This window comes from Equus asinus, chromosome 10, assembly GCF_041296235.1.
Source record: "Equus asinus isolate D_3611 breed Donkey chromosome 10, EquAss-T2T_v2, whole genome shotgun sequence".
Taxonomy (NCBI): domain Eukaryota; kingdom Metazoa; phylum Chordata; class Mammalia; order Perissodactyla; family Equidae; genus Equus; species Equus asinus.
In genome coordinates, this window is record NC_091799.1 from 61,793,744 (window position 1) to 61,818,022 (window position 24,279).

The following is a 24,279-nucleotide window of genomic DNA, read 5'->3' on the forward strand; positions in this document are numbered from 1 at the left end:
TAAATAAACAGGTTGGGCACAAACAGCTGTACTAAGTGAAGACCAGCTGATCATTTAAAACAATTCCACATAGATTTCAGTAAACTTTTCTTCCTCAGTCAAACGTACATTAGTAAAACGGTAGTTTTTAATCTTGTCTTAGTATTTCCTAGAAGTATGGCATTTTAAGGTATTTTCCGAGTATATAAAAGTATCTGTCTAGAGAGTAGGTGAATTGCAGAAACTTCATGCAGTGAGTTTTCCTTGCTTTAGAAAACTGTGTACTAAAGGGAAAAAAAAAAATCAATTTCTCTTCCTTATGTTCATTCACCCAATTCAAAAAACCCTGCCGGTTTAACATTATTTCTGTCCTTTTATATTATTATGAATCCAACCACAGGCATTCAGATAACTAAATGCCCTTAGAAAGATGAAGCAAACTTGTTAATCCTCAAAGGCACAAATAAACGAAATATTCTAATATTCATCTGATTAGCCCAAACAATAAATACTAGACTCAATGTGAACGGGACTCTGTTTTCTTTCTACTTGTCCATTTTTTATGAGTAATTTTCTAATGAGCATTTTGCACTTCCATTTTTTAGACAGCTGATCCATCATCTAGACCATGTGCCTTAAATTACTTCTCTATAAGCAATGGATTTACATATTTACATCATCTTCATCCCCTTGGACCTAGGAGGAAAATAGGGACACAGAAACACAGAAAAAATTTTTGATTACCTTTTCTCAATGGTTTTATAATCTAAAATTGATGATTTAACAGTTTTTCATTGTAGCAGGCCCAAGAAAGAAATGAATCAGAACCTTACTCACTTTAGAATTTTTTTCTGATCTAACCAGGCCACAATTACACTACTGATACACCACACCTAATTAATATTTGAAGTCACTGTTGCATTATTATATCTTAAATATAGAAGGTCAGTGAAGTTAGGGTAATTTAAGAAATAAATTTTTAAGTACAAAAAGCCACAATAAAATATTCTATTAACTATCCGTCTCTGCTTATATCGTTTAACAGGATTAAGCAAAGAACAGCAATTTACTGAAAGAAAAAGGCAAAAGAAAGACTGGTTTATCAGTCTTATTCCAGAATTTCTACTACACCAGAGGCTACAAAAATGGTGACATTTACACTAAAATTAGAGATCCCCCCCCGCGCCAGATATTTTCCAGGACCTAGGCTGCAAATATTTTGTCACTTAAATGGAAAGACACCTCCTTTCTACACAGTAATTCTCTGCATGGTCATGGACAAGTGTATTAATAAATCTAGTTCCCCTGACAAATACTGGCCAGGAAATAGGATAAAAAATTCATGAAAGCAATCGATAAAGGTATTTTAAAATGAAAGTTGACTGTTTTACACCTAACAATGATCTTTACAAAGGCTTTTATGTTATAAAGCAATCCCCCAATTAACTATTTTTTGAGAGCACATACATAGGCAAAAAGAAAAAAAGCCATTATCTTTACAATAAGAAGTAACTATAATGCTCTATGTATATACAATGGGATGAGAAGAAACTGCCACCTTATGTGATTTTCAAGAGAAAGACTATGCTTTAAGAAACACTGCCTAATGAAAACAATGCCTAAACACACTAAGCTTCCATAAAAAGATGATGATCATGATTGGTAGAGAACTGTTTAGAAAAGACATTAGCATGAAAAAACTCCATCAATGCTTGTTTTGGATACTTACAGAAGTCAATTGACAGATTGGTTCCTGTTTTTTAACAAGAGATATAAAAGAATTTAATAGAAATTTGGTAATTATGGGGTTGGGGGTATGACATCACCATTGTAAATGTTGGACATTGCTGAAAACAAAGCTATACAATAAATAATTACAACGTATTCATGAATATACACCTTCAGGATAAAAGAAAAAAAGCCAACTGTGCTGATATAATTAAAGTTATACGAAAAGGTACTTGTAGCTTAAATTCCTGTACTGTATGTCACATAGCTCAGACAGAAATGATAATGTGCTCCAGAAAACAGTGTTACATGATTAAAAGGGGATTTTGGTAATGATGAAGACACAATCACAATGAAGATGTCAAAGATTTATCTGAAGCATTTGAATAAAACTGTATCATGATATATGAGGAAAAAATCTAAGTAACATTTTACTTTATTTTTAAAATGTACACAGGTAATTAAACTAACAGCTTAACAGACATTTGACTATTTTGTTACAGCTCTAGAAGTATAATATATTCAAGCTGGCCAGAAAACCTTACACAGGTTTTTCTTATAGGGAAAATGAGTGGCCACGTTATATTTAGACCTGCCTTGCACAGGCTCACTGTCAAATTCCTCCTAAATCCTGCTAGCACACACCACAACCTCTCTCTGAACTCCAGAACTCTAAGTACATCTGCATCCTTCTTATCCACTCTTGGCAGTCTCATAAGCACCTCAAACCGAAGACATCCAACACCAAATTTTCGAGTGCCTCCCCAACAAAAACAAAGAAATCAAAATAAAACAGAAAATCAAAACCAGGCTCTCTTCCTGTTGTCCTTATCCAGAAAGAGCAATTCCATCTACCCAGTGACTCAAGCCAGAAACCTGGGATTCAGTCTTGACCTCTCTTCTCATTTACTCTTCCAACACCCAATTCATCATCAAATTCTGCCATACTTATCTCTGAAATTTTTCTTTTGTTTCTACCTGTCTATATTCCTACTATGAACACTGCGCTACAAGTCACTCTGTCTCCAGTTTGAACTACTGGGTAACTTCCCAAATGGGCCGCTTCCACTCTTGACTTCCTGTAATCCATTCTCCACAGAGCTGACCAGATCACTCTTTCGCAAAATCTGATCACGTCTGCCTTGCTTTAAAGCAAGGGTCTAACCTTTCAATAACTTCCCATTACACTTAGAAATCCAAACTCCTTATCATAGTGTACTGAGCCCCATTTGACCTGACTCCTGCCTACCTCTCCCTGAACGCATCTAACCTTTCATACTACTCTCCAGCTATAGCAGCCTTCTTTCTGACACTTTCCAGCCTCAACGTTTTAACTGTGAGATCCCATGTGCTAGGAATTCTACTGCGCAAATTTATCTGGTTAGCTGTATTTACAAAAAGAGTAACTGTAAGTGGGTGTGGTCCCGATTCTAGAAGACTGGAAGACAGTGTTTAGAGGCTTTCACAGGTGAGAAGCATATAATTGAAGATAAGCGATTCTGAAAGCCAAAACACGAAGAAACTGCACTAGAACATAAAAAATTCTGCTCCATGGTACCTAAAGCAAAATACAAAGAAAATTTCAACTCATGTATTAAGGGTAGAATTAAGGCTGGTAAAATTATCATACAAAGCTATCTGGCAAAAAGTAAGAAGATTTTTCAAAGCCAATGATCCAAAGTAAGAATAGGCAAGGGTTTCTGTACATGTACTAGGAACTCAAGAGGTCCAAGAAGACACGGAGATAAAAGGAAAAGAGAAGACAACGTATATGCAAGGTTTCTACACTATTCAGGATCATAAAACTACTTCCTACTAAAAGATCGTGCCCTCTACTATATCACATGATGCCTCGAAAGAGTCAGGAGCAATGAAACAAGGCACATCTGGGTCAGCGGCAGGCATAATACACATTTCTCACATTTGTGCTGCTTTTCCCAGGATATTTCTCTTTTAACCCACAGGGCTTCCTACTTGAAAAGCGGCCAGCCACAAGAGCCTACCAACTTCAGTAGTGACGACTAGAGGTAGAGGGCACTTTTTTTTTTTTTACAACTATGCTTGATACAGTACAATACTGGAAAAAAAAATGGGCCTACTACCTTGTTACTCTTGTTCCATAACTGTGAAATCATTGAGAAACTAAATAATAAACAGTTTGAGAAAACTGATGCATATCCCTCCCCACTCACCTATGGGCTTATCAGTAAGGCCAGTAACAGAAAAGAAAAACATAAGTTTTAATGAGAAAACAAAATGAGTGTTCTCAGGAGAAAAAAAATTAAGTTACTATTCAGTGGGAGATGGGTATAAATAAAGTCTAATTGGTAAATAGAACAGCCTTGTTTTATTTCACATACCCCATTCTCTTTCCTCTTGATCCACAGCAACACATCATGTTACAGGTCCATACACACATTTTCTAGTCTGTGGCTAAGTAAGAGAAAAAAGTAAAGGAGTGGGATCCTTCTAACAAGGAAAAACAAGAAGTCCAACAGGACATGAGCAAGTGCATGTGGGACCAATCTGGCAGGAAGGCCTAGCATTAAAGCCGTTTTTCAGAACCTTGTAAAACAGTCCTTTGGCTTTTTTCTCCCATTTTTTCAACCCTTAAAAACAAATATGGCATATATTACTGTCACTGTTGTAGTGTGGGTAAGATAACTGAATAAAAAATGCCCCAATTACACATAGGTCCCCCTCCATCTCAAAGCTTAAACACTTGGGTGTTAACATAACTCCTAAGTTCAAGAAATGTCCCCGTATGTTTGAATCTTCTATTTCTCGACCTGAGTGGTAGTAACACAGGTGTGTCTACTTCTGTATGTGGTTTATATGTACATCAATAAAAGTTTTAAAAAACGGGTGTGTGTTGTTTAAGGGAAAATATTTGCCATGTGTTAACACTAGTATAGGTAAGATCTGATTCAATTCTACTACTACTTAGAGGGTCCCTAAAAATAAAATATACAAGACAATCGGAAAGAAGAGAATAAGAATCTATCCAACTGTTGCTGACTCAAGACACAGGTGGCCACAGGGCAGAGTGGATCAACAAAGTAACCCTGGAATGTTATGTATGACAAAGTTGAGGACCCTACTAAGAGTAAAAAGTTGACGGAGAACAAAGAGATATCCAGAGATCCTCTTTCCCTACTACTAATAATTCCACACAATTCTCTCAATCTCCCACAATGTCCACCCTGACCTCTCCCCACCACTTAGCCTTCAGCTATCAAAACACTGGAAACCCCCACGTCCAGAAAACTGTGAGACACCTTTGTCTTCCTTTACCCCAGGCTCCATCGCCTGTGACCTTCTTCAATTTCCTGCTCCCTCCTGTTGAAGTCTCTGTCCCATACCATTGAAGCCCTCCCCAACAATCTGACACCAAACATCTCTACTCCACCACCAGGAAGGGACTGAGAGTAAGTTCCCAGTTAGCCCAGAAGTGAGAGACATGTTTCTGAAATTCCACACTGGGATTCTAAATGTATTTAAAAGTTATGATGTTATAAATAAATGGTAGTTGAGTTCTATACTTCTCATTTATTATGGGGGGGGGGGTACTTTTTCGGTATGTCCTAGAACTTTAACCACCTTTTATAAAACCCAATGAAACAAATGGATCTGTATCTAAAACTATCTTTCTGAAATACCACTATTTTAAGTTGGAGCCTATCTATTTTTGAGTGCTCTAATCAAGAACCTTTAGTAAATGGTAGAGAAATACAGAAATCTTAAGAAGAGTAAGCTTCCTTAGCTATCTTAATTTAGAAGATTACTTGGTTTTAACTTTGCTGTTTTGTTTAAGGTAGGGCTGCTCAAAAATATGAAACAAATACAGAAATTATAGCTTAAAATTTCTATGCACATTACTTCAAAACAGTTTTATGGTAAGTAAATTTTTAAACTGTGCAAGTATCAACCCATAGTGAAATGTGAGTTGGCTAACATTTTTAAAAGGAATGACTGCTGACAAAAACTGGAATGAGCACTTAATGAACACTACTCTGTACAACTATAGCTCCATATATAAACTGATACTAATAAGATTAAAGTTTTCTAGTTGGGCCTAAATCAATTCAAAGTTATACATAAAGACATAAAAAAAATTTGATAGACTTTCCAAAGTACGTTCTTTGAACTGGGGGGAATTTTGTTTTAAGATCAAGATAAACACTTTGTTATATGGATTTTTTCCCCACTTCAAATGGCCAGCTACACTGCTTCTGAATATCTTTAAGAGGATGTGGTTTAGGTGGTGGGGAAGGAGGGCATGGAGGGATTTTCAACTTTTAAATTTCTGTATTGTTTGAATTCTTTTTTCCAATGAATGTATACTGTTTTTTTTTTTTGCTGAGGAAGATTTGCCCTGAGCTAACATCTGTTGCCAATATTCCTCCTTTTTGCTTGAGGAAGATTAGTTCTGAGGTAACATCTGTGCCAAGCATCCTCTACTTTGTATGTGGGTCACTGCCACAGCATGGCTGACAAGTGCTGTAGGTCCAGGCCAGAGATCCAAACTCACAAAGCTGGGCCACTGAAGCAGAACGCACCAAACTCAACCACTACACCATGGCACCAGCCCCATGAATACATACTTTTAATAATTAAAGAAAAAACTTAATATGAGTTGTAGGGGTTGAGAGAACACAACAAAGAAAGAAGTATATTATTAAAAATGTGTTAAGGGGCTGGCCCTTGTGGCATTGTAGTTAAGTTCGGCACTCTCCACTTCAGCAGCCTGGGTTCGGATACTGGGTGCAGATCTACACCACTCATTGGTCACACTGTGGTGGCGACCCACATACAAAGCAGAGTAAGATTAGCACAGATGTTAGCTCAGGGTGAATCTTCCTCAGGAAAAAAACAAATGTCTTAAAAAGTGAAACACATATCACACACTCTTCCATAATTAAACAAGTAATTTATGTAAGAACAGCTTTATTTAAAAATATTTACATTTTCTACTAAACTCATATTCAGAGACAAAGCTTTAGGTGAGCCGGGGAAAAGCAGAACACTTAAAACTCCTGGAGAGGTGGAGCTTGCAGCTTTAGTTTCTCTGCAGTTTCTAGAATATCTTAAAACCACTACATGGCTCCTTTCTGCTTTTCTCTCAAATACCTTACAGAAGTGGTTCTCCAAGCATGGTCCCCAGAGCAGCAGCAGCAAATGTGTTAAATTGCAAACTCAGAGGCCTCACTCCAGACTTCCTGAATCAGGAACTCTAGGAAGGGTGGGGGCAGCAATCTGTGTTCATCAGTCTGTTTGTTTTTAACGAAAGGCAGACTGCCACATGCAGCACCTCATCTGGATGTGTCTAGAGTCTCGGAACATTGACTACTCTACATTCTCCTACAAATGGACCTTGAGAGCCTATTTGGAGGTTCCAGCAGGAGAGCACAGGTATTAGTGTATACACTTGACCAAAGAATGGTCCTCCTCTATGGGGGAGGGTGGTCCTCTTCGAGGGAGCACACAGCTCTGGGAGGGATGCATATGGAGTGGGCAGGGAGGAAGGGCATGCTCACCTAGCCAGCCAGATCAACCAGGTCAACCCTGGTGATCAATGGGGTGACAAATGTCATAGCCAGATCACCCTCACACCCAGCAATCTGTGTTTTAACCAGGCTCCAAGGTGATTCTGAGTTTGAGAAGCACTGCTGTAAGGTATAATGGACAACGTAGCACCTTCTTAGAACTACTGGTTTTGCAATACAAACTTAGAAATTATCACTTGGTTTAAACACTCCCAGATTGTTTCAGGTTAATTTCACACAGATAGTATTAACGTTTAATAATAAATAGAAATTTGGGAGAAGAGGAGACATAATACAAACATGAAATACATGACGCTTAAGAGGAAAATTTTAATACCTATTTGTGGTTCAGGTCACTATTAACCGATTGAGTATGGGAACTTACTATATGCCTGATATTGTGCAGAGGGCTTCACAATTATAAATATATACTAATAGAGAAAAACATTACATCACTTCCATGGCTTCAATTATCATCTATCTATATTAAAGACTCTTAATTGTGGCTACTAACATCTCCTGGGTGCTCTTTCATCTTATTCTTCCTCACTTATCTGTCTCCCAAAATCATGGCCCAAATAGTTGTTATTACTAAGAGTGTATCATATACTTCCAGTGTACTGGGCAGATGAAAGGTTAAAAATTATTGACCTTTCCCAGGTAGATCGCTCTACTTATCTTCTGCTTGCTGGATATTTCTACTTGGAGAATCAATATGAACCTCAAATTCAATATATCTAAAGTCGAACTCATTATTTTGCCCCCACCCAGATCTTCAGTCCTCTTGCTTCCTTTGCTCAGTGAATGCAGCACAAAGCTGCCTAAGCCAAAACCTAACATCTTTGACTTCTCCCTCACCAGCCACCCCTCAGCCAACCATGAAGGCAATTCATCTTACTTCCAAAGTAGCTCTAGAATCCATCCATCCTCTCTGCCACTCCCTGGCCCAGGCCTCCAGCATCTCTCCCCTGGATTAGTGATGCAGATTCCTACCCAGTTAATGCTGCCTCTACTCTACTCTTGTTGTTCCTTCCAGAAAGAGTGTACTTTCTAAAGGGTAAATTTTACTATGTCACTCCATTGCTTACAATCCTTCCATGGCTCCCTGCTGCCCTAGGGAAAAACACGAAATATCCTTCATCATCTGATATCTCTCTCTAGCTGCAAATCTCACACTTCCAGTTGTACTGCATTTTACTTCCTGGAAAGTAGTATTCTTTGTCTTTCTTCAACCCTTCTGATATGACGTTACCTCTATCTATTACTCAGCTCTCTTCATTGGGCTAATTTCTATTTATCCATCACGACTCAGTTTCAGTGTTGCCTTTCTCATAAAGCTCTCTCTCACCTCCACATGCGTCTCCTCCTCTCGATCTCAAGCTCTACTGAGAAGAGGAACTGTGTCTATGTTATTCACAATTGTAACCCTAGCACCTAGGCAGCAGTGGAGCATGAAATTAGAAGCAAGGGCTCTGGAGTCAGAGAGACCTAAAAAGTGTCACAAGCTGTGTAAATTTGGGACAGTTTCTTAAAATCACTCTGCCTAGATTTCCTTACCTGTAAAATGGAGATAGTAGCACCTTAGGAGGCTTTTTAAAGACTAAATGTGATATGTGAAGTATTTAGCATAGTGCTTAGTACATAGAAATGGTAGCTATTAGGGGCTGGCCCCGTGGCCGAGTGGTTAAGTTCGCGCGCTCCACTGCAGGCGGCCCAGTGTTTCGTTGGTTCGAATCCTGGGCGCGGACATGGCACTGCTCATCAGACCACGCTGAGGCAGCGTCCCACATGCCACAACTAGAAGGACCCACAACGAAGAATATAGAACTATGTACCGGGGGACTTTGGGGAGAAAAAGGAAAAAAATAAAATCTTAAAAAAAAAAAAAAGAAATGGTAGCTATTATTATTACTTAATACAGTGCCTAACAAAATATCTGCTGAATGAATACAGTATTCAAAAGAATATTAAAAACATATATTTATTAATGCTAAGCTCGTATAATTCATTATATTTCCAAATAGAGTTTATAATTCTATAAGGAGGCTTCAGTTTTATGGATGTCCATGGCAGTGAAGTTTTCTTATAACCAATATTCAGTTGAATTATAAAGCAGAATGTTCAAAGAGAATGACCTGTGCCTCACTTTCAGGAACAATTTGTTTCTGAAGTCGAATCTGCTCCAAAGCAGGGCTTTCTAGAGAATATGGGGAAGTGTTACAAACTGAGGTAGTTACATTATACCTTGCTGACTGATAAAAGCTGTAGTATTCAAGTCTACTTTCCCCTGAGTTTTCCGGTGCCTTTAGTTTTTGTTTAAATTGAATGACTTTGTAGATCAAAAAAATGATTAAAACACAAGCTAAGATGAAAAATGCTAGCAAAATATCAAAAGCCTCATTCAACTTTTCAACTTCTTGTGTACAAATTAGAGATGTTTTCCCTGACACCGAAGCAGCATCGATCGGTAGAGCACTGTTTTTTCCCGAGTTCAAGTTAACAGAAGAAGTAAGCTGTATTTGCACAGGTAACACTGCAGTAGTCTCTAATGGATTACCAAAGGTACTCTCTTGAAAAAATCTACTGGCAGGTGAAGTACGAATTCGTTCCCAGAAAGTAACGCTCTCAGTATTTTCCAAATGTTTCCCATTTGCGGTTACTTTATGCCAGGCCATCATTAACGCAGTGGTCTTGTGATGAATATGAAGAGATTTTATAGCCCAGGCTCTGGACACATTTGCCGAAGAAGTAACACAATTTGTAAAGTCAGTCCACTTAATGTAATGCAATGCTCTGCCGCGCATGGATGGGGGATTCTGACAATAGATGTTTAGAGTAATGGCTGAAGATGCTAGCCAGTCGCGAAGGCCCAAGAGTTCGCAGTTACATTCCCAAGGATTAGAATTTGCCTGAAGATGAGTCAATGAAGACAATGGCTTAAGGACCCTTGGATGTAAGTCTGTAAGATTATTAAATGACAGATTAAGGATCTTCAAAGATGCTCCCATGTTTTCAAATGTATCATCATCAATGCTGATTATTCTGTTTCTATCTAACTTAAGGTAAATTAGATTTTTTAACAAGCTAAATGTATCAGAATTTAAATTTTCTAAATCATTATGACTTAAGATCAAATGTTTAAGATTATTAATTCCACTAAACCCATCCCTAGTAACATTTTTAATTCTTGAATTTTTCAGGATGAGATACTCCAAGTTGACAAGTCCTTTAAATGCAAAGGGATGTATTGCTTCAATATGGTTATGAGACAAAGAAAGTCTTTTAAGACTCTTAAGTACTTCAAAAGTATTTGAAGGTACTTTTGTTAAATTATTACCTTCTAGATACAAACTATCCAGGTTTCCAAGATGTTGAAAGCCTGAGTCTGATATCCTCAAAATTTTATTGTTGGATAAATCAAGCACCCGAAGAGCAATCATACCAACAAAGGTACCACTCCCAAGGACAGTGAGGCGATTCCTTCGTAGATTTAAGTACTGAACCGAAACTAGATCATTAAATACTCCTCTTGGAACAAAAGATACTTGATTAGACTGTAAATACAAATTACGAAGATTGGAAAGTCCCTCAAATATTCCAGGATCCAAGCGTTTTATAGCATTATTATTTAGATATAAAAAATAGAGATGCCTCAACTGAACAAAGGCTTTTGGATAAACATACACAATCTGAGAATTATCCAAATACAATGCTACAAGAGAATGAAGTCCTGTTAATCCACTTTCATTTATATGAGATATATTATTTCCAGTCAGATACAGAAAAACTGTACTTTCAGGAAAATTCTTAGGAATACTTGAAAGGCCTAAGTTACGGCAGTTAACTCGTCTCCCAGTGCAGAGCTGGCAAACAGAAGAACATCCAAGTATCTCTTTATGGAGTAATAATACAAGACAACAGGTAACAAGTAGAAACAGTCGTAGGCAAGGCAGAGAAAAATGTAATCCACACATAGCCCTGTTCTTGGTTTTCCTGTTCATATCAGAATTGGCTATAAAAAGAGAAGGTAAATAAATCATCAAAAAGTTCTTAAAATTAAAGTTTTATAATTCTAGAAGTTCTGTATTCTATTTTACTTTTATTAGGATCGGCCAATAATGTTAAATATCATAAGTCATACTATGGTGATAGAATAAAACAATGAGTTTGGAATATGTTCCAGGATTAACACCTCCAGGCCATTAACCCACTGTTCGACAAAATGATCATTCACATTTAATGAACTGCAAAATAAAATATTTCCTAAGTTAATTTAAAATATTACAACTGACTATAACAAAAGCGACAAACAATGATGTAAGGATGATAGTCTTTGGATATAGCATGTCCCTTTATCAACTTAAAGTCTAATAACAAACAACATTACTTATGAAAATACAAATTCATTACACAGCAATTAAACTCCCTTTAAACTACAGTTTTTCACAAAACCAATTATTTTTCATTTCAGCTAAAAATTCATATTTAAATAAATATTCTTACCAAGAACAGGAAATTCATATTATTAACAGTCGGCTGATTCAAGTACAGGTTTTCGTTCTAAATATGAAGAGCGACATTTCTAAACTCCATTTCTTTCTGTGGCACTGTTGACCTCCACCCCTCCACCTCTTTTTTAAAATTTTTTTTTAAGTCACAGTTTGCTCAGGAAACACCACTCTTCACATTGGTTCCTCCACAGTCAGTGTGTAAAACAGAGGTTGCCATGGATACAGGAAACTGAGAGACAGGAAGTAATTTTATCTGTGTTTCAAAAGTATTGTTGAAAGGAAATCTCAGGAACTTATTTTTTCAGAACGCAGTTAATTTGAGTTTTCCAATGCACATATCTAATTATTTCATAATTTTAAAAATAACTATTTTTTAAAAAGGAGACCTGAAAATTTTTAAATATTCAGAATGAACAAACTCTATGCATTAACAACAAATAGCTATTGAGTGGGAAAAGCAAGTTGAAATAAGATGTAAATAGAGTAATACAATTTTTGTGACTTTTTAAATGTATACAATATTTATATTGTTTTGAATACATATTAGGGACTTCAACTTCGTTTTATTCCTTAAAAAAAAAAGGTAGCAAAACCAAGAAGCAATGGTGAACACAAATGTTGTTACACTATATTCTGTACTCTCTTTTAATTCTTCAAAAAAATTTCGGGTAAAAAATATTAAATACTACCAATTAGCACCTTAATATATTAAGGTATACGCCTTGGGCTGTAAAATGATATAAAGTCGCATATCAAATTAATTACTGACAAAGTTATCTTTGGCAAGAAAAGTTGGGGAGAATGAACGAGGCCCTTTACTGGCTTTTCACCATATATACCTCTGAATTAGTTTGAATATTTTAAAACAAAAATGTATCTGTGTATAATGCAATATTTTAAGAATTTAAATAATTGGCTATATATTGTTTATATTATATATTGCTTAGTCATTAATTTTCCAAAAAGCTGATTGCTTAGGCTTCCTAATTCTGACTTTTATTAATATTACTAACACCCTGATGATACACTTAAAATACCAGTAATAATATATATAATTGTATACTATAACTCCCTTTGATATTAAAGCAAGTTTATTTCATATCAAAACAATTATTTCAGATAATATGAATTATTTCCATACTAAATACTTGGCATAATATCCAGCACTTTTTTCCTATGACAACAAAAAATCAGAGGTACATACCAGATAACAGATCTTTGTCAAAATGCTTTACAATTCTCACAACTATCCTTTGTGGTTGGCTATTGTTATTGCTATTTTATGGACAAAGAAATTAGGAAACAACCAAAAAGACCAAATGACAGAGAAGTGACATGAATTAGAGGTAAAGATAGAACAAGAGCTGTTTATTTTTTTTTTTCCTTTTTCTCCCAAAGCCCCCCAGTACACAGTTGTGTATTTTCAGTTGTGGCATGGGGGGCACTGCCTCAGCATGGCTTGATGAGCAATGCCATGTCCACACCCAGGATTCGAACTGGTGAAACCCTGGGCCGCCTAAGCGGAGCGCGCGAACTTAGCCACTTGGCCACAGGCCGGCCCGGAGATAGGTTTCTCAAGTCCATTTTGGTGAGTATTTTCAATGAAATGCAAGGTGCAATGAAGTATGTCTCATGGATTTTTTCAAGTGCATCATACAACTTAAAGAGTTATGATGAGGGGCGGCCCCGTGGCCAAGTGGTTAAGTTCTCGAGCTCCACTTCAGTAGCCCAGGGTTTCGCCAGTTCAAATCCTGGGCGCGGACATGGCACCGCTCATCAGGCCACACTGAGGCAGCATCCCACATGCCACAACTAGGACCCCCAACTAAAAATACACAACTATGTACCGGGGGCTTTGGGGAAGAAAAGGAGAAATAAAGTCTTACAAAAAAAAAGAGTGATGATGGGGGGGGGGGGGTGGTTCGGGACACCTGCCTCAAAATGTAGCACTTCAGCATACTGAATATTTTAAGCTGACGGAGTTTGAGAAAAGGACAGAAGCAGGAAGGTCACTCTGTGGCCTCCCCCACCCCCAGGCACAGCTCCACACCCTCTGCCCTTCTCCCCTGAAACATGTCATAAAATCCTCATGAGAGGTGCCCTCCCTAGGGAGGAAAGGACCATCCTTATCTCCAAAGACAAAGAGACTCCAAACAGACCTTGCAAAATTTCCTCCAGTTTACTACACTTTACCCTATATCTTTCCATGATTTTCCACTCTACATCAAATCTAGCATAAAAATACACAAGTTTAATGATTTCTTCAGGTCATCTCCTTATGAAGGCTCCTGGATCAGTAAAGCATAGTAAATTTGTATGCTTTCCTCCTGCTAATCTTGTCTTTGTCAGTTTAATTTTCAGACCCAGCCAGGTACTCTAAGAGAGTCATGGAAAACTTTTTCCTCTCCCACAGTTTGGAAAAAGTCAGAGAAATTATCCATTGAAACCAGAATAAAATTTAAAGAGAGAATAGGATTGAAACATTATTTAATTTTGCCCTCTGTTCCAGAAATATCCGAAGAAGACAAAAATATCTATTCTTATTAGATCTTAGAAGTAAAATTTCTAGAAAATTATATTAAGTAAAAGTGACAGAATAAAATGAATCTTGCATTTCTCATATTGTAAAAACTGAGGTAAAGTGTCCACAACAAACAATAAATCTAAATAATTCATCGTAGCTCTTAGGTTGATATCCAGGAAAATACCAATATCCAGAAAAACAAAGTTTAGCCTTTCTGTTCACCAAGGAGCTGCTGCTCTAAGATCCAAGTGATCACTAGTAGAGAAGACCATGCAAAGCAAAATCTCTGAAGAGCTGATGCAGGAATGGAACTCAGAGACCTCTTCATCTTACCTGCTATGATCACATCACTAATGAGCAGCAAAACTGGCCATTCAAGTTTCAGATTAGAATTCAAGTTTCCCAGCTTCCCACAGAACTTACTGGAAGGTACATTTCCTTGTGCTTTGGTTAAATACTATCATTTCACAGCAATTCACATTATTTAGGTAAGTTTAAATCTTTTCATGAGCTTTAAATCCTGTAACATTTTTAGTAAAATCTTCATATGATCTCCAGTGCATAATAATTCTCCCCAATCTGAATTCTGACACTTTGATTTTGCTCTGGAATAACATATCAAAATGGTTCCTCACACCCTCTTTCTGATTCCTACTAATTCTCATTAGAACTATTTCTGAATACTATACTCAGCCACCTCCTAAGTGGGCTTCCTTCCTCCCTTTTCTTTCCAGGAAATTGACTTGCTAAATTATTTTTTTCTCATTCTTCTCGCTGAACCTTCTTTTGTCTTTGTCTTCAAATAATCTCATCCTTCAGATATCAACACATATCTATTTTCTTTTCCATTCAGAAATTCCATTACAAGTATGAGAATGCTAAATAAGAGAACAACTGTTCTATTACCATCTTTTAAATATATACCATCTATATTATTTAGATATATGGCATCTATGTATAAACCAATCAAGATGGGTTTACATATAAAGAATGAGACTGGCCTGGTGGCATAGCGGTTAAGTCTGTGCACTGTTTCGGTGGCCTGGGGTTTGCAGGTTCAGATCCTGGGTGCAAAACTATGCACCAACCAGCAAGCCATGCTGTGGTGGCAACCCACATAGAAAATAAAGGAAGACTGGCACACATGTTAGCTCAGCAACAAACTTCCTCAAGCAAAAACAGGAAGACTGGCAGCAGATGTTAGCTCAAGGCCCATCTTCCTCACCAAAGAGGGGATAAAACCCAGTTTACAATGACAGTTACTGATCTTACAGATCTTAAAAGTTACTTATGGACCTTAAAATTAAGAGAATGAAAATTTGAAATGAGGTCTACAATTAAAAATAGTCCAGTAACAATAAAAAACTATCATTCTGCTCAATGTAGGGAGAAATTTTAATGAAGAGTAGTAGCTCAATACAGATTGCTTATCAGTTGCAGAGAGAAAAAAAAAGTAACTACACAGTTGAGAAACTGGACAACACCTTAACCAGAATTAACATCATTAATGAGAAGAAGGTGGATACCATGTGCCACTTGAGACGATATTTCAAGGACACATCACTTATGTAATATTCCAACCAGGGATGCATAATCTGAATGTAATCATGAGGGAACATCAGACAAACCACAAATGAGGACCATTCTATTTTGTTGAGAGAGAGGGATGAGGGAGGGAGGGAGGTAGAGAGAGACAAGGAGGGAGGGAGAAAGAGAGAGAGAGAAGGACTGTATTCTTCAAAAATGTTAGCCAGAAGAAGACAGACTCAGGAAATGACATCACAGAGTGAACGAGACTACAAAGACACAATGTAACCACAGGCCCTTCAGGACCAGTCCAAACTGACCCCATCTTATCAACAGAGTAATTAAGAGTTGTGTTTCAGGAACAGAGACCCCTTGCCCAGTCAGGCCGGTTGAGGACCACCAACCCATCAACTGGGCCTGCACAAATGCCCCATAAATGACCCTTTTGACATCAGAGGGCTGAAAACTCCACCCTCAGAACATACTACCACGACCGTTTTGTGAACATGCATCCTACGAAGAGCCAAGCTCGCACAGATCATCAATTACCTCACTTCTCCTTACCTCTAATCATCTATCTCCACACTTCAGACTGCCCTGCTCTTCATCCCATAAATTTTGCCCCAAGCCCTGGACTGGGGAGACAGATCTGAGAGCTTATGCCTCCTGACTCCCTGAAGATCAATCTTGTAATAAAGCTGTATTCTTTTCTCGAAAGCTGATGACATAATAATTGGCTCTTTATGTGCATCAGGCTAGAGAACTACAATTTTGTGCTGTAACAGTAACAACTAAATGCAATACCTGATCCAAGAATGAAATATTTAGGAGTAAAAGGCCATGATCCATGCAACTTGTATGCAAATGGTTCTGAAAATGAAGTATCAGGTGTGTTGTGTGTGTGTGTGTATACACACACATCGAGAGAGAAAAAGAGAACACACTAACAACATCCGGGCTCCCATGCTCATGGGACTTAGAGACTACTCGGGGAGACAGTCATTTAAAAAGTACTAGAGATCCAAATGTGCTTCAATGGCATTCTCAAAGAGACAAAATTATAGTGAAGAGAACAGATCAGTGGTTGCCAGGAATTAGGGGTCAAGAGGAGGATGTGATTCCCAAGGTACATAGCACAAGGGAGTTTCCTCAGGTGATCAAGCTGGTTCTTCTATATTCTGATTGTGGTGATGTTCGCACAAAGAGGCTAATGCAGTAGACCAGGAAGAAGAACAAGATAGCTTATATTAAGATGGTGGAAGTGGAAACAGAGGAGACAGATTTGAGATATATTTAGAGGTCTAGTCAATGCCTTTGGTGATGGACTAAATGTGGGCAGTGAGAGATAATGGTGTCAAAGACAATTTCCAAGTTTCTGAAATGAATTAATTGGGTGTTCAGAAGTATCCAAGCCTGAGAGGAGCACAGTGCATTGGTTATCTCACCGCCATCAAATATATCCAATTCAATAACATTACTGACAGCCTACTATTTATCAGGCATTATGCTAGATTATAAGGATATTAAAGATACACAAAATCTGGCCCCTGATCTCAAGGAACTCAAGATATCCTGAGAGAGAATAAATGTTCAATCGAGATACTCATTATAACAATATCTTGACCATGCGGGATATTCTATAAGCAAGCAGCCTACGCTTGAAGTAGAGAAAAAAAAACGTGTACAACATTATCATCACATGTACACTATCAACATCACAGGTAAGATTTATTTACTGAGCATATACCACTTTGCAGGCATTGCCCTAAGTATTTTACATGTATTGATTCACTTAGTACACAAAACGATCCAACAGTTTAGCCCCATTTTACAGATGAGGAAAGAGACGGAGAAAGCTTAAGTACCTTGCTCAACGTTACACAGTGAATTTAAGAGCCAGGATTCAAATCTACCCAGTGTGGCTCCAGAGCCTGGACCCTTAAGTCCTTCACTATATCTCCTCAACACCTGAGCCTAATCTCCAAAAGCCCAGGAGGTATGACATATGAAGTATGCGTAGAAACAGATCAAGCAATCCACGATAACGGAAGAACGATTCGGTCAAAAAATTTCAAGGAGGGAGAAATCACTTTTAAGCAGAGAAATTGGAGTTGGACAAACAGAAAACTGGGAGATAAAGAATTATCAAAAGATGGCAAAGATTTCATGTGAGTCAACAAAACTGGGGCCTTTTTACCACCTCAAACGATATCCTTTTTCCAGTTTCCCTTCAACCTACAGTCTTTACTCCAAACACTTTTCTTTGATCTATAATAGACATGGGGCTTTAAGGGCTCTATCGCTGATGAATGTTAACAAGAGTAGCAAATGCTGCTGTCTGTTAAAATGATTATTTTAAACATTTAACATTTGGCAAATACAAACTGAGGGTCAACTCTATGCAACCACTTTGTAAAGAGTAGTCAATGAAAGCTTCTTCCTGGGTTAAAATAACTATAATTTTCTGAAAAGTGAAATGGAGGCAACAACAATAATGGCAAGAATAATGAACACTGAGTGAGTGCTCACACGCATGCACAAGGTATGTTCATGAAACAGCTGCAGGCAGGCAGTATCCTTCCACAAATGTTGGCACTGGACAGACTGAGTGGGGGGAAGCCTCAGAGGAAATGAGGGAAAGCCTCAGGAAAGCCTAGTTGGTACCTTTACCACTCAGTCAAAATGATTGATAGTGGTAAATTAATACTAGTGGTAGAATTAATTGATAGCTAGTAGTAGTAATGATTGAAAGAGAAAAACTCTATCACTTATTGCGTGATCACAGGTATTTAACACTTTAATAGGCATCATATATACATTCTTCAAATTATCCTCACAGTAACTCGTAGGTGCTAGTTGGTATCATTGTCTCACATTTAAAACATGAGGAAACTGAGGCTCAGAGTGGGAAAGTTGGTCCAATGTCACAAAAATAGTAGGTAGAGCATGCATCTGAAGCCAAATTTAGCTTTCCTCTCCATCACACTCTTTTTCTTCTGAGACTCCTGGATAGTGTGAACTCAGAAGCTAAAGGAAAAGAATTCCAAAAAGTAAGATGCTCCTCAAGCTACAAAGGTATGTTATCCACATAGGAAAATCAGAAAGTACCCAGGATTCATGACTTTACTCCTCTGAGTACTTTTTCTATTTTTACACTTTTATCCCTTGCTGGAGCTAGCTCCTCTGTAACAATTCTTTTTCTATATGGCTTCAGCTACCTTGAGGGCCTAGACCCAATACCTCATTCTCATTCAGAAACTTCTCTTAGTTTCATCCTAAAACAGTTTGTGGTCCTGAAACTTCAAAATAATCTTATTTGATCGCAGTTTTGCTTTCTTGAGTGATATGTTTAAAAGAAGCTTAACGCCATACAATGGTTGATGATTAGTTAAGGGTACCCAGTGTCTGTAAGATGACTGCCACATAATGAAAACACTTTGTCAGAGCCTTTATCTAATCTGTAGACAGGGCACTGGTCCTTGATGTGAGGAAGGCATTGAGAGTGTAGTCCCAAATTCAAAAGCAGTCAGGAACTTTTCTAAGTAGCTAGCATATGAGATACAGGGCACAAATAGCAATGGTTCTAAGATGCCAGGAAGCAAGGAACAATAATCTGTCCTAAAGGTGAAGTGTGATGCCTTCTCAGTGCATAGCATGGTGCTCTAGCACATAATAGAAAATTTAAAAATATTGCTGAATGTTTCTTGTGTCACAGGCTTGATATCAGGAGAGGAAGGTGGGAGCATTTTAGTTCTGCTATGTGTTTCAAGGGTAAAGGGAATTTGTATTGAAAATGAAAACCAAAATGGACTATTTGCATTCAAATCCTAAGGTGAGAGGATAGAAACACTTCAAAATACTTCAAAAAGTGCAGAACTTTGGGGCAGGGAGGAGACACTGGGTTTGCAAAGGTCTGCCAAAACAACAAATTGATATTCAGCTTTAAAAAAAATTAACAAATAATCATAACCTTTCAATTAAAAAACCACAAAGCCCAGGAATAATGTATCTTTTTTCACAATTTCACAAGAAATTATGATATCAACCATTCCTCTTCCTAAACTTCTGTCTACACCCTCCAGCTTCTGCTAGATTAAATCTAACAAAATTCAGCTCATAAATATTAGCCAGTTCAAAAGTAGGTATCTTATTCCACTTATGGCTGGGAAGAAAACCAGCCTCTAAATTCACAAGAACCACAAGATACATACACACAGAGTAGTCAAAAACCAAAACATTAAAATCTGCATCACAGAGAATCTTCTCCCCAGTGAACTAAAATTATCAGGACCAATAACTACTACAAATTGCATTAGACTACATACAAAGGAAAATATTTACAATCCAAAGATTATTCTTTTAATATCCAAGGGTATCTATCCCATCTGTAAACCATACATTCAAAAGGAAGATGGGGAGCAGAACCTTAACAGCTGAGGTCCTGAAACTTCAAAATACTCTTATATGAGTTTCTATTTTCCTTACATAACAATGAGAGAAGGGAAAAGTCATCATTCAATACACCCTATGAGGACTGCTCATTTTATGGTCAAATTGGCAAAACAAAATTTCTAAACTTTCCCCTTGACACCTCACCTGCCCCTTTTCACAAATTACTATATAATCAGATAATAAAAACAAGGTTGGAAATCAGTTCAAGCTAAATCTTGAGGGGAAAAAAACAGCAACAACAAGAGCAATCACCACAAAACAAGAAGACTAGACTGCAAGTTCCATGAGGGCAGGGACTGCATCCATTTTGTTCCCCACAATACTGTCACTGTCCAGCATTCCACAGACATTCAGTTAGTATATGATGGAAAGAGGGAGGGACCGATCATTCTGCTAAGGGGTAGGGCAATCACTAAGGGTGCTTCTGCCACTCTGATTCAGTACTGAGTACACTGCAGGGCACAATGAAATAGCTAGGTCAAAGCTTGACCATCTTGTCTAACAACTGCACACATGAAGCAGAGGAAAAAGATGTTTTCCATCAGTCCTCTCAGACTGGCTTCTCCTGTCTGGACTCTAGAGGGGACATAAGAGTCTGACACACATACACAGCACAGCTTTTCAGTGACAACAGGGACAGTGCAACTTTAGTAGGTAACGACCTCCAATACCAGCTCAAACTACTAAGAGAAACCCATTTATAAAATTGGACCTATACAATGTCTGGGAATCTGTTGTCTGAAATTATCCATTGCTCTAATCTACTCCATTAGAATATGTAATTCATAATTGAGACTTTGATTAATCACTTTAGAAACAATCAATCTTGAGGTTTCTTTTTTTTTAATTATGGCAGATAATAAGTGTAAACAAATGTGTCTACTAATGACTTTTCATTTCAAAATTAACCATTATTATAATGGAAATAATAAAAGGATTTTCAGCATTTACTGAATGTGTATTATTAAATGCCTTGGGAATTTCTTTAATTCAACTCTATTTGCATATCTTTTTTATATTTTTTAATTGAAGCTTAGTAGAACACTATAAATTGTTCATTATTCTTCATAGTAAACTGATATTCAGAGAAATTAAGTGACTTTCCAGGTGTTTGAACAAAAATTTAATTCCAGATCCCACAACCTCATACCACCTCCTCTCTAAATTTATAAAAATATCTTTACTGCTTAAATGAATAACAAATTTAAATCCTTTTCAAAGTAATATATCTAAATTCATTACATTTTGGACAGGAAAGAGTATTAACAAGCAGGTATACAAAAATTTATATACAAAATGAGTTTACTAAACAGATTAAAAATATGCCTAAAGTAGCTCTATTCAAAGAACTCCTAACTTGCAGCAATACTACAAATCAGAGTACATACAAAAACCCCTGTCTTCAGGGTTGCTAAATGTGAACATGTTTTTATGGTGTGCAAACATGGCAAAACTGAAGAATGATCTATTTCCTTCAAACAGCACTTTAAAGAGTGACCTCCTATCAGGATTGACAAATTGAGAGATGAATCAGCTTGATTTTTCAGGCATAAACATTCTTTAAAAGTTCATAAAAATGTTATTTAGGTGGAGAAAAAATAGCACACTCTATTACAGTAGAGGTATTTATTAAATTCATTCAATTCTTCACTCATTGAATAAATGTACTGTGTACCTACTATATGTTAAGCATGGTGCTGAGAAAAAGAGATGGTTAATACTCAGTGTACTAATTATGGCTTTTCATTTCCCATATGCTGATGATTTGACAGAGGGGACCCTGCTGACCCTGGAAAGTCTGCCCCTCTCAGGGCTAGCCAATTCCTAGAGAGAGTAAATGACTGCCTTCTACCACACATTTCATACGCAAAACAACTGATCCTAACTCCACAACCCAACGACCTCCTTTATCAGGCTCTTACATTCTGGGCCACTATCCCCCTGCCCTAATCACTTTAGGGCCAGGTACTAGATAACTTGTGACAGCCCCTACACCCTAAAGCCTGCTGAAATTATGCAAACTAGTGAATCCTAAACCTGCTTACCCTGACTTTCCCATTCTTTCCCTTGGAAACCACAATCAAGGCTCTTGGCCACATTTTCCCCTCACTCCTTCTGCCTCCTGACCAACCCTGGTGTTTCCCCTTGTGTTGTGTGTGGTGTGGCAAGCTCCCTCCTCTTGGGAACTGTGAGTAACAAACTATCTTTCAATGGCAATTGTCCTCTGATCTGTTGGCCTCACTATATCTGAATAATAATAAAACCTATTTTAAAGCATTCAGGACCTACTATTGAGGCATTCATATTTAGTGATGTTTATTAAACAAATGAATGAATGAATAAGCAAAGAACAAATGCTAGCAGCAAACAAACAAGTAAACACTAGAGCAAAAATTCAAGACCTGAATCCTAGCATATTCAATATGCAACAAGTTGAGGAGCAGCAAAATGGATGAAAAAAATGTCCCCACAAGACGATGAGTAAATTATCTGCAACAGTATTGTTAGATAGAAACTAGTAATTGCATAATTCATCTCTCAGAGGATAAAACTCACCCTTCCTTGAAGGCCCTCCCTTCCTAGGATCTATGCTCTATTCTCGCCAATCTCTGCAGGTTCATTGTTCTCACTCCCCCGTGCTCTACTGGCTGCCACACTAGCCTTCTTTGAGTTTCCTGAAGGTGCCCTGACCCCTCTAGCTACAGGGCCTTTGCCCTAGTTGTTTTATCTTCTTGGAATACTCCCTTCTCTCAAGATCTTCACCACAGTTAATTTCTACTCTTGAGATCTCAGCAATTATTTCCTCAGCAAAGTCTTTCTGGATCTCCTGAACTGTATTAATCTTCCCCATTAGACAGCTGCAGAGCATCTGTGTCACCTGTTACCATTTTTATTCTGTAGTTCTGTAACTCTTTACCTTCTGTCTCCTTCACTTTACTGTATACCCGAAGAACACAGACACCACGTTTATCTTCAAATACTACCATTACCTCTCATCTTGCATCCACAGCACTTTTTATTATTTCCCAGTTTTCCTTAGCAACAATTCTTGATCCCAATCATATTTATTCCCCTAAACATGCTTTCCTCATTGCTGTCATTGCACCTTTACTCATTCTATTTCTATAGACTAGCATGCCCTAACACTTCACACTCTTCCCAGGACATTTGCACCAAGATCAAGCCCCTACAGGACACAGGTCAAATGTCAAGTGCAAAGCTTCTGCTGCCAGAAAGTACCCAATCTTTACCCTTCAAGCTCTACTGGCATGTGTATGTAACACTCACTTTGTACTTTTCAAATACTGTGGTATCATTTACCATCCCTTCAAGTTTACTACTCTTCTGTACATTCCCCAAATAAGAACTATGAATTTCCCAAGGGCAACGTCTGTGCCTCATAGGCTCTGTATCCACACAATACTTACTTAACACAGCTTTTTATGCACAATATATATTCTATTTCAATATATATTTTTAACACAGTAACATATCATTCAAACCAAATTCACCAGTCACGTATAAAAAAAGCTGACATAACTGTGGTAATACTAACATGAATGCCTCTGCTTTCTCTCAACACCTATATAACCACTGGAATTATCTGCATAAAAATCACTACTGACAGCTCCCAAGGCCTGGTCAAGGAAATATATCAATATATCAGGGGGGAAAATGCCATGAGTAGTAGGTAAAGTATTTCTATAATTCTCTTAAAAGTCTATATCATTACACTATATTTTATCCACAGAAAAATTTAGACAAGATATTTCTAATTAAAAAAAAAACCCACTAAGCTGATTACAATCATCATAAGGGTAAAAAGAAATACGTTTATTAAGGGAAAAAATTCCCCAAAGACACTAAGTGATTACTGTGATTTCCTGCTCTCCAATTTTTTCCCCTACAGTTCTTAGTTGACAATCCAAAGCAACTGGAAAACAACTACATTTACATTAAAATCACTCTGATAAGTAGAGAGTAAAAGAATCCAGACAAAGGTCCACACAGT

At 37.5% G+C, this 24,279-nt stretch overlaps 1 protein-coding gene across 2 annotated transcripts in view; it reads right to left on the bottom strand.

The window, feature by feature from the left end:
• IPO11 (importin 11) overlaps positions 1-24,279 on the bottom strand; it is a 224,076-nt gene that overhangs the window by 48,711 nt on the left and 151,086 nt on the right. Inside the window, exon 28 of one of the 2 annotated variants that reach the window (XM_014848524.3) lies at positions 9,216-10,212. The exons of the other annotated variant lie outside the window; for it this stretch is intronic. Within the exon in view, the coding sequence (XP_014704010.1) occupies positions 10,191-10,212 (22 nt within the window). The 3' untranslated portion in view covers positions 9,216-10,190. Of the gene's footprint in view, positions 1-9,215; positions 10,213-24,279 lie in introns of those variants that run through there. 2 annotated transcript variants of the gene reach the window in all.